The sequence below is a fragment of the Antechinus flavipes genome, chromosome 3 (genome assembly GCF_016432865.1).
Source record: "Antechinus flavipes isolate AdamAnt ecotype Samford, QLD, Australia chromosome 3, AdamAnt_v2, whole genome shotgun sequence".
NCBI lineage: Eukaryota > Metazoa > Chordata > Mammalia > Dasyuromorphia > Dasyuridae > Antechinus > Antechinus flavipes.
The window spans coordinates 596330980-596345009 of NC_067400.1; the positions used below are offsets into that span (position 1 = coordinate 596330980).

At 60.5% G+C, this 14030-nt stretch overlaps 1 protein-coding gene across 2 annotated transcripts in view; it reads right to left on the bottom strand.

Moving 5' to 3' along the window:
• Positions 1–2: 2 nt before the first annotated feature.
• Positions 3–14030, bottom strand: part of PIK3CD (phosphatidylinositol-4,5-bisphosphate 3-kinase catalytic subunit delta) — a 62131-nt gene continuing 48103 nt past the window's right edge. For both annotated transcript variants that reach the window (XM_051988605.1, XM_051988604.1), the window contains exons 3-24: positions 10486–10655; positions 8749–8977; positions 8440–8669; positions 8157–8336; positions 7794–7943; positions 7474–7563; positions 6847–7068; positions 6137–6233; positions 5882–6012; positions 5661–5711; positions 5381–5548; positions 5134–5255; positions 4796–4939; positions 4546–4645; positions 4150–4328; positions 3875–3993; positions 3705–3783; positions 3237–3404; positions 3010–3133; positions 2727–2872; positions 2320–2452; positions 3–1968 (exon numbers count right to left, since the gene is read on the bottom strand). In XM_051988605.1, coding sequence (XP_051844565.1) covers positions 1831–1968; positions 2320–2452; positions 2727–2872; positions 3010–3133; positions 3237–3404; positions 3705–3783; positions 3875–3993; positions 4150–4328; positions 4546–4645; positions 4796–4939; positions 5134–5255; positions 5381–5548; positions 5661–5711; positions 5882–6012; positions 6137–6233; positions 6847–7068; positions 7474–7563; positions 7794–7943; positions 8157–8336; positions 8440–8669; positions 8749–8977; positions 10486–10626 — 3141 coding nt within the window. In that variant the 5' untranslated portion in view covers positions 10627–10655 and the 3' untranslated portion in view covers positions 3–1830. The remainder of the gene's footprint in view (positions 1969–2319; positions 2453–2726; positions 2873–3009; positions 3134–3236; positions 3405–3704; positions 3784–3874; positions 3994–4149; positions 4329–4545; positions 4646–4795; positions 4940–5133; positions 5256–5380; positions 5549–5660; positions 5712–5881; positions 6013–6136; positions 6234–6846; positions 7069–7473; positions 7564–7793; positions 7944–8156; positions 8337–8439; positions 8670–8748; positions 8978–10485; positions 10656–14030) is intronic.

Below are 14030 nucleotides of genomic sequence, written 5' to 3' on the forward strand. Positions count from 1 at the left end.
AATGATGTAAAAAGGCTTTATTTTTTTTTAAAAATCTGCTTCTACCTCTCATTCCAAGGTTTCACAGACCACTTGTCTTAACCCACAGTCACACACAACACATCCTCCTACTTACAGAAATATGAAATGATTTAAAAAAATAGAAAATATTTCTTCAAACTAGGCACATACAGTCTGTACACTGAAACCGAGAATTGCTATGTATGTGCAAAGTTGTGCTGCCTTGAGCTAGGAAGCACACAAACCCGTTTTAAATAAATAAAGTTCTAGTCTTGGCTTTTCCTATTTTAAAACAGGTGAGCTGGATGGGTTTTGTTCTGAGTTTTTGTTTTGAATTTCAGTATTTACTTTGGGAAAAAAAAAGTGCAGTGAATCTGGACTCCAAACGGGACAGGGGCAGTGTAGATGGGGGCTGATTTCTGACTGATGCGAACCCGCCCAGCGGTGACAAACTTAACTGTGCACACAGGAGGCCCTTTCACGTGGGCCCGATGTACACATGACCTGAACTTAGAAAGGGAGCAGCACCTTGTTCTTTATTTAACAATGCACCTGGTCTAGAGAGAGGAGAGCTATTCCTGCCTCTGACTCCCTTAACACCTCAACTTCCACCATCGTGGACATTCGTTACAAGGCAGGAAGAGGCCAGGGAGGGTTTGTGGAATGGCTCGTAGGCCATCCTCGCAGGAGCCCCGGCCACCCTCGGCCACCCACTCGCCACGGACAGACTGGAAGCTCTTTGCCAAAGGCATATCGGAAAATGAAGTTCTCAGAAGTCCCAGACCTGGAACCGGTCTAGGGAAGGACATGGTGACAATGGCCTATAAGCTTTTTGCACGGTTTCAAGGTTAAAAAATAAAACCCCAAACAAACAAACAAAAACACAAAAACCGATGCTGCCCTGGGAGCAGGCAGCCAGCGACTACATTAAAACGCGCGACCCATTCTCACCTCTCGGCTAACAGTGCAAGCTAAGACAAGCCCAACATGGTGATTTGTTTTTTAAACATGGTTGAATGATAAGCATTTAAAGACCACACATCCCAGCTGAAAGTAAGTGGTTCAGGTGATAGGCTGGGCCGGTGAACACAATTCATAGCTTCCTATCACACGCGAGCCCCCACTGAGTGGCGGGCTCCCAGCTACAGACAGGATCGTTTCGTTCTGATGAACGACTAGACAGAACCTTGCTTCTGGCGCCTAAAAAGATCTAAATTAGAAGTTACACAGTGAGCATCCCTGAATCCCGAATCAAATGCGGTGGGCCTCAGCAGGTCCCAGCGTCCCCAGGAGCCTGCCCAAGTCCTAGCAGCTAGTGGAGAGTGGGTAGGGGCGGCAGGGATTTGCCAGGGCAGTCTCCTCGGGGCCCAGAGGCCACCTGAGCGGCGAGGAGACGCCGGGCGGCGAGAGGGGCAGGCCAGAGAAGATGCTCTCAGAGCAAGCGCGCCCTCATCTTCAGGAGAGTCTGCACTTGCTCCAGGGCCCGCTGCTGGGGGCCTTCTGGCTCGCATGAGGGGCTCCTCCACCACGGGGCCACCTGCTGCCCCTCTCCTTTGATCCAAAGCCCAAGTATCGCACTTTCCTTGCCCCACGTCAGAATGCGTTTCAATTGTCTGCTTTTTTCTTCCATTCCTTAAAGTTTCAAGTCACAAATAAATTAAATGCAGGAGTTTCTTTCCATGTAAACCAAAGGCAATTGTGGGGTAGGTCCTTGCCCTGCCAGACGCCGCCCGGGCAGCCGGCTCCCAGAGGACCGCCGACGGTCCTTGGGCGACGCCGCGGGTGGTGGTCGGTCCCCGACGAGGCTCGAGGCCGGAGCTGGGGCCGCTGCTACTGCCTGTTGTCTTTGGACACGTTGTGGGCCAGCCAGTTCACTTTGGTTTTCCAGCTCTCTCGAAGGGCCTCGTTAAACTTCACTCGGAAGTGCTTCAGGGCCTCTTCGTCCGTTTTCCCCAAGGCCAGCGAGTCCTGAGAAAAGGGAGAGCTCCTGTAACGGGGGAGCAGTGCAAGGGGAGGGGGAAGGGGGGGCCCGAGCTCGCCCCCTGGACATACTTTGGGCCCGAATGGCGGACACTCGGCAGCGGGAGGAGAGCCCTGGCCTCCAGGAGGACACAGGGAGCTGCCTGGGCCTACAAGTGCAGGGGTTCCCACAGAAATCCCCCCCAGCACTCCTCTGCTCCCACTGTCCTGAGCCTTCTGGCTCCTGCTGGGGAGAGGGGAGACCTGGCTCAGTGTGCGGGGGTGAAGGGGCTCCCGTGGGAGAGCCCAGCTCCGAGCTGGAGCCTAGAGCCCGCTGCCCCCCCAGCCCCGGAGGCCAACCTTGAGATACTGGATGTCTTTGGAGCAGCTGAGCTCAGGCAGGCCGGCTGCCCGCATCAGTGCAAAGAGATGAAGGAACAGGAGCCCGTGGCGGCGCAGGATGGTGTAGGCCCTTTCACAGTAGCTGCGGAACCTGGGGAGGGACGGGGAGGAGGCGCCCGCTGACCCCACGCCCTCTGACTGCGGCAGCGGCCGTCTCGGGGCCCGGGCACAAGCCTGCCTCCATGGCTGGGCCCCTGGCATTAGGGCAGTGCCCGCCCCTGGGCTCCGGCACACCCTTCCCAGCCACCCCCGTGCCCTGGGGCCAGATCAGGAGGCTGAGCCGCAGGAAGTGGCCCGCTACCCCAGCACACCCACTGCCTCAGGATGGGGGGGAGGCGGTGGGGGGAGGTCCGGGGCTCCCTCACCTCTCAAACTTCTCGTTGTTGTTGGTCTTTCCCTGTTGGATCACGTGGACAAAATCGTACGTGAGGATGAACGGGACTCGCTCACGGTTGATTCCAAATTTGGTTTTGAAATTGCCCAAAAAATGGCCAAAATCGATATGAAAGAGCTTTGGGAAGGAAAAGGCAAAGAGGACGGGGTTCAGACCCTCCAGGCCTGGAGTAGAGCAGCGGGAGCGAGCAGCCAGAGCCCGACCCCTCCCCCGGCTGCGAGGAGCCCCGGGGCAGGACAGACGCTGGGCCCTACCTGCCCGCTCTCCCGGATCATGATGTTGTCGCTGTGCCGGTCCCCAATGCCCAGCACGTAGGTGGCCACGCAGTAGCCCGCACAAGAGAGGGTGAACTCCTCGATGGCCCGCTCCAAGGCTTCCCTGGGGGACAGGTCACCGTCAGCGCCGGGTGCCCCCCACCCCCTTTGCTGCCCTTATTTTGCCCCAGACCCTGTCTGCTCTTGGGCCAGCCCCCCCCCCTTACCCCGGGTTCTTGGACTTGAGCCAGTTGAGCAGGGCGTCTTTATTGAAAGCGGCTGTTGCGGCCATGTTGCTTTTGTTGAGCTGGATGTTGGCGATGGTGTCCGAGTGAGACACCACCTCGATGAGCCCCGTCCGGTCCCCCATGGAGAGGCAGCCGTAGGGGGTCATCCTGTGTCGGGCAGGGCACGTGTACCTGAGGCCGCGCTGGGGCTCCAGGACCCCCAACCACGGCCTGCAGGGGCAGGGATGCTCAGGAAGGGGAGGGGGGCCTATGTCCCAGACTGCCCCGGCCCAGCCTTGAGGCGGTCGGCCTTCATCTGCCGGGGCCCGGGCCCTTGGTCCCTGTTCCTTCCCTAGCCAGGATGCCCAGGAAGCCCTGGGGGAGGGGGAGCAGCTCTCGGTCCAGGACGTGGGTTCTGCTGCCCCCACGGGGCCAGAGGGACAAGGGCCAGGCCGCCAGGCTCCTCACCTCAGGTCCAGCCCCTCCTGCTTCCACAGGACGTCCATCAGCTGGATCATCTGCAGGGTCAGCATGTCCTGGCGGAGATCTGGGGAAACACAGCCCGGGGCTGGCTCTTCGAGGGTCCCGCAGCGGCGCCACAGGCAGCCCCGGCCCCCTCCCGCCGGGCCCCCCCTCACCATCGCCGTTCTTAAAGATGATGCCCACGTGGCTGTCCCCGCCTCCGGCCGCCTCCTCGTTGCTGTACACGATCCACAGCGGCTTCATCTTGGAGTCCATGAAGGTGCACTGCTCCACGCTGTAAGGAGGGGCCGCGTCCGCAAGGAGCCCCCTCGGCGGGGAGGTCCCTGCAGCCCGGGGGGCGGGGCCGAGAGGGGACCGGATGGGAGGGGGGCGTGGGCGGGGAGAAGCCGGAGCGGGGAGGGAGGGGCCACCCGAGGGCCGTCTGCCTTACCAGACTTCCGACAGCAAGGTACTGGGGTTCAGGGGAGATTGCAGGTTCGAGAGGGCCTCTATGTAGATCTCCTGCCTCAAACACACGTGCATCAGCTCCTTGGTCTGCGGCTTGGTGGTTCTCTGGGAGCTCACTCTGACGAAATCATTCAGGGCCTTCATTTTGTTCAGTGCCTCCCCCTGGAGAAAGGGTGGACAGCAGTCAGCGCTGACCCCACGGAGAGGCCCCCTCCCCCCCAGGCCCCACTCCCCGGCCCCCTCCTCCCGCGGCCCGCACCTCGAGCCCGCCCCCTCCCCCCCACGGCCTCGCTCACCGGCTCCCCCCCCATCCCGCAGCCCCACTCCTCGCCCCTCCCACCCGCGGCCCTACTCCCTGGGCCCCTCCGGCCGCCTTCACCTGCTTCATCAGCGCCTTCATGTGGTGGTTGCTGCCGCGGCAGTAGGCCTCCATGATGAGGCCGAAGCGCAGGGCCACCGAGGGAACGTGCATCTCGGAGCTGAGGAAAGAGCGGCCCAGCTCACTCGCCCGGCCCACGGGGGTCCGGGGGCCCAGCTTCTCCGCCCCTTCTCGACCCCAGAGTCAGCCCCGGGCCCTCCCCGGCTCCTCATCCCGGCCGGACGCGCCCGCGGGCCGAGAGGCGCCTCACCGCAGGTGCCAGAAGAGGAAGTGGCCGATCTTGCGGTTGGCCAGGGCCCGGCCCAGCAGGAACTTGGTCAGCTCGCAGTCCAGGTAGGACTCGTACTTGAGGACCTGGACCAGCTGCAGCAGGTACTGAAAGAGCTCGTCGTCCCTGCGGGGGGAGGGGCGAGGCTGTGGCCGCAGGGGCGGAAAAGCCAGAGCCAGGCCCGACCCTCCCCCCCCTGCAGGAGGAGCTCCGGCCCAGGCAGCCCCAGAACCCCGGTCTCCCTCTGCAGAGCCGCCCGTGCCCCCTGCCAGGGACAAGGTGGGGGAGGCCCCTCCTCTCCCAGCCCCCGCCCCACTCACGTCAGTTTCCTCAAGGACTGGATGGCAAAGGAGCCCACGTGGCGGTCGGGGAAGCTGAAGTCCAGCAGCTCCAGGGCGCTCAGCACCGGGAGCTCCGGCCAGGAGCTGAGCAGGAAGAGCATCTGGGGAGAGGGTCAATGGGGCTGGTCAGCCTGGGCAGTGCCCCCAGCCTCCATCTATGCCCAGTGTATGCCCACCTGGGCCTGGGCAGCGCCACCCTGTGCCCCCAGCCTCAGTCTAAGCCCACCTGGGCGACATCCTCATGCTTGTTCCACTTGGTGACCAGCAGGAGCCTGGCCAGGGCCTCGGGGAACTGCTCCTGGATCTCGTGGCGCATCTTCCACACCAGGTCCTTCTCGTGCTCATACAGCTCGCCCGCCACCTTGCGCTCCAGGATCTCCCGCAGCTGCTGCAGCTGGAGGACGGGGAAGGGGGGGCTCAGCCTGCCAGGCCCGGGGGCAGACGGGTCGGGGCCGTCCACCCCCCAGCCCTCTGCTGAGCCCCGGCCTGGAGGGGGAAGCACTCACCTCGTCCTCAGTGAAGCGTCCGTGCTCCCCGTTTTTCCCCAGCTCCAAGATCTACAACAAAGCCCAGCCCCACGAGTCTCAGTGAGCCTCCCAGCCAGGAGGAGTCTGGGAAGGCCCCGATAAAGGCCCTGATACCAGAGCCTGTGGCCATCCCAGGGGACAGAGCTGCCCCCCTCCCCCCGGAGCCCGAGGGCGAGCCCTGAGCAGGGCCCCCCACTGACCTTCTCCATGGTGGGGTAGTACACGGGGTGCGGAGCGACCTCGGGGATGCAGATCACCAGGGCAGCGGCGCTCTCGGTGTTGGGGTTGCTCCACACGGTGCCCATGGGGTTCAGCAGCTCTCCTTTCTCATCTGGGAAGGGAACGCACGACAGGAGGCATCAAGTGGCGCCTCGGGAGGAGGGACTGGGCCTCCCCCCACCCCACAGGCTCCCCCACCCCCTCCCTGACCCCGCAGGCCTCCAGGGTGGCCGTACCCGGGACGGAGGACCACATGTACAGGCAGCACTCGCCCGTCTTCAGCTGGTCCTTGTAGTCAAACAGCATGAGGTTGGCCCAAGCAATAGGGCAGTCCTGGAGAGGGCAGAGGGCAGGGTGAGGGATGGTCCGCCTCCTGAGCGGGAAACTCCCTCAGAGTCAGGATGGATCCCTTCAGCCTCGGGAGGAGCTCAGTGCTCCTGCCCAGCCCGAGAGTCTGCCCCACCCAGGGCTCACAGAGAGGCTTTCCCGGGCCCTCCCAACTCCCACTGCCTCGGAGCTGCCCTGGGCCTTTCCCCGGGCCTCCAGCCTACGCCTCTTTAAGGTCCTGGCCTAGCAGGCCCCTGCAGAGCATCGGGGGGCCCAGGGCAGAGGGAAGGGGCTCTCTGACCTGCTCTAGCCCGGGGATAAGCTGGAGCTGGGCTTTCCGAGGCAGCTGGCCACCCCCCTCCCTCTGCCGGGGTCCGGGAGCCCATCCCCCAAAGTACCAAGACAGACCAGGTCAGATTCTGCCTGGGAGGCCGGGGCTTGGCAGGAAGCCCCCGAGGAGCGAGTCTGGCGTCAGGCCCCTGCCCAGCCGGGCGCCCGGTGCCCAGGGAAGGCTTTCCCTCGGCTCTCAGCAGTTGCAGCTGCGGCCAGGACGCCCCCAGGGCTGGCCGAGAGAGCCCCCCAGGAGGCCCCCCACCCCGGGCCCGGCCTCTCCACGAACCGCCTTCTTGGACTTCTTCTTGGTGGAGCGCGCCTTCTTGGCCTTCTCGATGACGGCGTAGAGCGCGAAGCAGAGGCGGGCCATGCGCGGCAGGTCGCAGACGTTGATGTCGAACTCGAGGCGCTGCTTCCACACGGGCTCCGAGCACACGGTCACCTCGGAGCTGGACACCGTCTTGCACAGCATCTCGTTCCCGTGGAAGAGGCCGGCCAGGACCACGAGCTGGCGCGGGGAGAGCAGGGACCAGTGGGAGCACGGCCGGGCTCCCTCCGCTCCCGATCCAGGGCGAGGCCCCGGGGGCTGCAGGACCAGAGGCCGGGCACCGCGGGCCAGACCCCCAGGCGGCCGCTCCTGCCGGCCATGGCCACCGCTGCCCCCCGGGGCTTCCTCCCTGGGCCGCCCACCTGGAGCCCTGGCACTGGAACCACGTCCAGTTCCCAGAAGCCGCGTGCCCGGGACTTCTAAGAAGCCGACTGTCAGATGGGTTAATCGGCTCCCGCCCCCTTCCTGTTTTGAACCATCTCCCTAACCACCCCTGCAAGGGCTGCTGGGTAATGCGGTCAGGTGGCTTCATGTGGGACCCGCCCTCCAGCCCGGCCCCCTCCCCCTCCCCCTGCAGCCCCTCACCTTCATCCTCTCGTCGGCGTTCACCTTGCTGCCCTGAATCAGCTCAATGCAGAAGGGCTGCTCCAGAGCCCACAGGGACACCGAGGATGGCTACGGGAGACACAGGCGGCCTGGTTCCTGCCTGGCCTCCCTGGGGGTCCCGCCCCGTCCCATCCGGCCCTCCCCTTCTCTCTCCCAGACACGCAGAGCTCCTCACCCCGGGCCCCAGCTGGGCCCTGCGCCAGGCCACTAATGACAGGCCAGGGGAGACGGCCTGACGGGGGAAGGGGGGGACGGACCAGTCGGGGGTCCTGGGAACCTCTGTGGGGGGGCAGGCTCACCTTCTTCATAGGAATCGGGGGCGGCTTGGTGCGGAGCTTGGGGGTCTGCGCAGGGAAGTTGCTCTGCTCGTCTCGCATGGCGAGGATGGAGGAGCAGTGGACCATGGTGAGGTGAGGGGTCTGCCCATTGTGGAGGCATCTGCAGATATACTGGAAGGAGGAGGGGGAAGGGCTGAAGAAGGCCGTGGGGGGCAGGGCACCGGGGCCCACATAAGGGCCTTCGTCTCATTGCGCAGCGGTGAGGGCCCCGCCAGGCCCCGCCCCCGGTGCCTCCGCAGCGGGCACGCCCCAGGACCCCAGTCCCTGAGAGAGGATGCCGGCTGTAGCCCGGGCGGTCCCAGCACCGGGGAGCCCCCCACTCACCTGGAACTGGTAGAGGGGGTAGCTGCCGTACAGGTACTCGTACTTGCCGTTGACCTTCAGCGTGTAGTCCTCGGGCCGCTCCAGGGCCGGCTGCCGGAACACGGTGACCCTCTTCTTGAGGGCGCAGGCCATCAGGGCCAGGGGAAAGTCGTTGGGGGACACCTGGAAGGTGAAGCTTTCCTGGGGGAGGAGGGGGGAGTCAGCGCGCGCCAGCAGGAGGAGCCGCCGGCGCGGGCCCGAGGCTGCGCCCCAGATCCGGCTCCGGCCCAGCCAGCCCGCTTACCTCGTTGCCCTCAAACTTGACATTGACAAAGAGGGTCCTGCTGGGGCCGCGCAGCGCCCCGGCCCCCAGGCCCCGGGCCGAGGGCTCCAGCTGTAAGGGGAAGTTGTAATGCATCCAGGCCTCCCAGCCCAGCTGCTGCCGGTGGGCCGCCGCCTCCTCGCAGAACTGGCCCATCTTGGTGCGGAAGTCATTGACCTCGGGGTCCCCCAGGGAGTCAAACTCGTGCAGACCTGGGGACGAGTCAGGCGGCTGGGACGCAGCCCTCCCCCCCGGGCCGGCCCCCCCGCCCCGGCCGGCCGCCCGGCCCACCTTTGCCGATGAGCAGGCTGATCTGGGAGTTGATGAGCTTCTTCACGCGGTCGCCCTGGCGGGCCACGAGCCGCAGCACGGGCAGGAAGGGCTGGATGTCGCAGAGCCGCCGCTGCTCGTCCTCCAGCTCCTGCTGCTCCGCAGTCTGGTTGATGCAGGTGAAGACGTAGGCCTCGGGGTCGCTGAGCATGTGGAACAGGGGCTCGCTCTGGGCATTGTGCCAGAGAACCTGGGGAGAGGGCGGGGCTCAGCGCCGGCCGGAGGGGCGCCCCCTGCCAAGTGGGGCTACTTTTACCCCCTTTTACAGGAGGAAACTGAGGCTGAGCAGAGCGCCAGTGACTTGCCCGAGATGGCGCGGCCGAGCGTCTGAAGCAGGGCGCCGTGCTAGTGCACGGGGCGGGAAGAGGGGGATGTGAGCCCCACCTCAGAAAACCCCGTGGCCCCCCAGGCAGGTGCGCCTCAGTTTCCTCGTCTGTAAAATGAGCTGGGCAAGGAAATGGGAAACCACCCCAGTGGGGTCATGGAGAATGAGACGGGCCTGAAAACTAGTGAACGACAGCAGAAGAATATACGAAAAAGCTCGTTTTGAAGTGTTAGGTTCGGAAAAAATACTGGCGTTTAAATAAAAACCCAGACCCGAAATGAGCGCAGTGGCCCCCCAGCCATGGCTCTCCAAGGGCCATCCCTCGGAGGTGGGAGGTTGGTCAGGATTCATCGGCCTCTCGGGGACCCTCTCTGGGGCGCACTCTGAGTTGCAGAGGAGGCGCCAGTCTGTGCTGCGGGAGGGGGCTCCTGATCACCCCTGGGGCTCCCACAAAGCCCAGCTCTGTGCTCTGACTCTGGCATGGAGGATTCTCTGAGTGTGAGGGAGCCTTCCGCTGACTGTGCCACCCAGAGGGGCCTCAGTCTCCCTGCCGATTCTGGTGAATGAAGCCTGTGGGATCTGGTGACCTCTTTTGGTCACCTCACCTTACGAAACCTCAGTTTTCCCATCTGTGAAATTGGGATAATAATACTTGCGTTCCCTATCTCATAGGGGGGTTGGGAGGAAAGCTCCTGGCAAATCTTTTGCTATTTCCCTCCTCCCTTTATAAATGGGAAAAAGGCTCCTCAGAACCCCTCCTGAAGGATTCTCTCTTCATCCCTAAAACATTTAAAGCATATCCGCTCTTTTTAAAAATAGAGGCTTGGGGGCAGCCAGGGGGCGCAGTGGTCACAGCCCCACCCCTGAAGTCAGGGGGACCTGAGATCAAATCCTGTCTGTGTGACCTGGGCAAGTCACTTAACACCAATTGTCTCAAAAAAAAAAAAAATGTAAAATAGAAGTTTGATTTGTTGGTATCTTTTGTTTTTATGTCACCTGGATTTCCCCCAATAATCAAGAGACTTTTTTAAGAGGAAGAGGGGAAAAAACCCCACATAGTCCCCACACAGTTAATGGTTCCACTAAACAAGCCGACATCACATGCAATGTCCCCCGGTCGTGCTGACCCCTCACTGTCTTCCTGACCAGAGACCGGCATGCACTGGGGTCGAGGAGGAGAGCAGCTTCGTCAAGGGCCACCGTTTCCCCTCCCAACCTTCTCAAGGACAGAAGAAAGCCCAAAGGGACATTGCAGTAGGGGCCCCGGGGGGACAGGGCAACCCATCTCCTGGACCAAGCCTCCGGGAGCCCGTGGTGAGATGGGAAAGGCGCTGGGGGTTCAGGGCACGGGCCCAGCAGAGGGACCCCGATACCTCTTTGATGCTGCTGAGGTTGGCATTTCGAGAGACTGGGAAGTTCAGGTAGACCCCCGTGGGCAGCAAGAAGTCTACTTCCACGATCTGGTTTTCTTCCTTGGACCAGAATTCCATAGGACAGTCAACTCCAGGGGGCATCCTGATTCACTTCTCTGCCACCAGCTGCCCTGTGGGAGAAGCAGTTCAGTGAGCATTCCTGGGGTCTGCGGGGGCATCTGGCGCACCGGGCACTGGCGGGAAGCCCCAGATGGCATCCGGCCCCCCCAGATCCCTGGGCCCTGAAGCCTCCTCCTAGGAGGCCCCCAAGGGAAGGCTGCCATTCACAGCTAACGAAGCCCCGCACACAAAGGAGCTCCCACCACGCCCTAACCCCGTCAAGAGCGTTTAACGTCAGAAATGATAGCGGACGGCTCAGCACAAACCGGTAACAAATGCGCAACCATTCACCTGTTCACCCGCAGCCGGGTGCTCCTACTCCTCCATCCACTCATTCACTCATTCATTCATTCATTCATTCACTCGCTCATTCATCTGCCAAGTGTTCCTCCTACTCCAGACTGAGACAAACAGCAGCAATTACAGATGGGCTCCTCGGTCAGAGCAGCAAATCATCAAGAACAAACCTCCATCCTTAAAAACCCAAGCAGAAACGGCACACCTCCTTTGGAAGGAGCCGAAAGGGGAGAGTCCAGGCCGAGGGGCCCTCCGTGCTCGGTGTGGCAGCGGGCAGGAGACGAGGGGCAGCGGGCAGGAGACGAGGGGCAGCGAGCTCAGCCCCAGGGCGGGCGGGGGAGCCAGCGAGGCCCAAGCCCGGGCCCTTCCCGCTGAGGCCCCAGCTCTCCGGGCTCGTCCGCACACGCAGAGGCCTCTGGGACCGAAACCGTGGCCCCCCCTCCTGGGGGACGGTCCCTCTGGGCCCTTTGGTTCACTGCTGTGGAGAATCACCGCGGTGCAAAGGCCGGGCCCGTGAGAGGGAGCGTGTGTCGTGGGGCCTGTCGGGGTCGGAGGGCCCTGCTAACTCGCTAACTCCTGGGTCCAGAACCTCCTTGTGTCCTTGACCAGTGGAGACGCCGTCACGGGCTCCCCGAGCCCTAACCTGTCCCATTTTAAGAAGCCCAGATCCCCCATGGAGTTACTAGTAGCGGGCAGGCCACAGGGAGGGGAGCCAAGAAGTGGCAGAAAGACAGAAGGACCAGGGCTCGGACCCCGACCCAGGCCCAGCCAACGAAAAGAGGGCGCGGCCCCTCAAGCCTTGCCGGGAATTGCCAAGAAATATCGATGCTTCCTAAGTGAATTGAATGTTTCAGTGCAACACCAATGGGCCACACCAACCGGGGAACGGCTGACTGAGCCGTGGTATATGAAGATAATGGAATATCTTTGGGCTAGAAAAAAATGAACAGGCTGATTTCAGAAAGGCCTGGAAAGATTTGCATGAACTGATATTGAGCGAAACAAGCAGAAGCAGGAGAACAATGTATGCAATAACAGCAGGAACGTGCGATGGTCACTCATGAGACTGGGTTCTTCTCAGCGGTTCCGTGAGCCAATAGACTTTGGATGGAGAACCTTCATCCAGAGAGAGAACTATGGACACTGAATATAAACCAGCACGTGCCATGTTCATTTTTGTTTCTTTTTTTTTCTCTTTCACAGTTTTTCCCTGTTTTTGCTTAATTTTCTCTCCTAACATGATTCATAAGAAAATGTGTAAAAAAAAATGAATGTACATGTGTAACCAATACAGGTGTGTATATACATTATACATACATACATACATTATATATATAAAAACTGGGAAACATTATATGTGTATATATTATACATATAATATATATACATACTTACATATATATATAAAAACTGGAGAACACAATAGAAGATTTTTAAAAACACACCCAATACCCACTTTTTAGAATGGTCCAAACCTGTGATTTCCTCAGCATTGGAAGCACCCCAAAACTCCCCTTCTACCAAAACAGATCGCGCGGTCAACTAGCATCTGTCAGGCATCCACGATTGCCCTGCAACATCACAGTCTTGGGGCCCCATGGCCAGTATGTGTCTGAGACTAGACTTGAACCCAGAGCTTTCAAACAGGGAGTCCCTCTCTTAGAATCAGATAAAGTAATCACCCTCATAGAAAAAAGTCAGATTGGCTGAGGGTGAGGGAGTGGCGCATTAGCCCCCTGCCTCCTGGCCCTGACCCACCATTGTGGGGCAGAAGTCCAGGGGGCTGTGGGGACGGGGCCCCTCTGTACTCCTCAAAGCCTTGGTCACCAAGCAGCCAGACTGCCGTGCTTGGCAAGGCCTCTGCTCCAAACCCTAGCTTCCTGGTGGCTTGTGACCAAGTGGCAAAGCCTCAGAGAGCCCAGGGGCAGCCCATGGCCCAAGGAAGCCTTGGAAAGAGCTTTTGTGGGGGCACCTCTGAAAAAATCCCCAATGCTAATCATTCCTGGTTTCTGCTGCACATAGTTTTCCTCTTTCTGCTTACTGAAATGTTTGTGGTTTGAGTAGATGAAGTTTACAATAAAAAAGAGAAATTTAAAAAATCTAATAAAATCACTTAAGATACCACCTTTCACCCCAAAAGTTGAAGAAAAACGATCAAAAGAGGTACTGGTGGGCCTGGGGAGGCAGCATCCATCCTGTGACCTCACTGGTAGGCCTAACGATGGTCCTGAGTTCTCGGAAGCTTTTCGAAGGGGGCCCCTCCGCCTCTCCCAGGAGCCCCACTCTCGCATCTTCAAAGGTGTCCTGGTCACCGGGCCTGGACGCTCTGTCAGTGGGCCCCAAATCCTGCCTCTCCTGAGCTCGCTCTCTGTCAAGGGCCCCCCTACCCTCCCCGAGGCCCCAGTCTCCACATCAAAGTCACTCCTCCTCTTCACTGACTCCTCACTGTCCGTGTCAGTGCCTACCCCAGTGTTTCTGCCTCCATTGTCTCATTCAGTCCTTCACTCCCACAACTTGCTGCCCTTCAGTTCAGGCCCTGGTCATCTCTGGCCAAGATCGGAGAATCTCCTTGTTCCGCCTCCAGATTCGCCCTCTCCTTGCCCACCCTGCACACAGTGCCACACAGGATGTCCCGATGGGCCCCGTCACTGCCCTCCCCCCCTCCTCCAGTACATCATTCCCTGTCCCACCCTCTGCGGTCACCATGAACAGGTATTCTCCCTGCCCCTCCCACAGCGCCCCATCAGCCGGCCTTGGCACACAGTCACTTTATAAGAAAACATGGAGACATGGGAAAATTGTATTTACTCGGGTTCGTGTTTATCTTTTCTCTGCCAGCTCCCTCTCCAATAACAGAGACATGGCCTCCTGCCTGCCCACGTGCCAGGGAGATCCCCATTCGGGTCCGAGGTTCACGGCACTGAAGCTGGAGAGAAAACAAGTCCCACTGGTTTAACCCCTTTATTTTACGTCTGAGGAAACTGAGATCCAGGTGGTTAAGCAATAAAGTCACCCAGCTCTTCTGTGAACAAACAGGATCCGGAATTAAGGTATAAGTCAAACCATAAAATGCAATGATTTTCATTTCA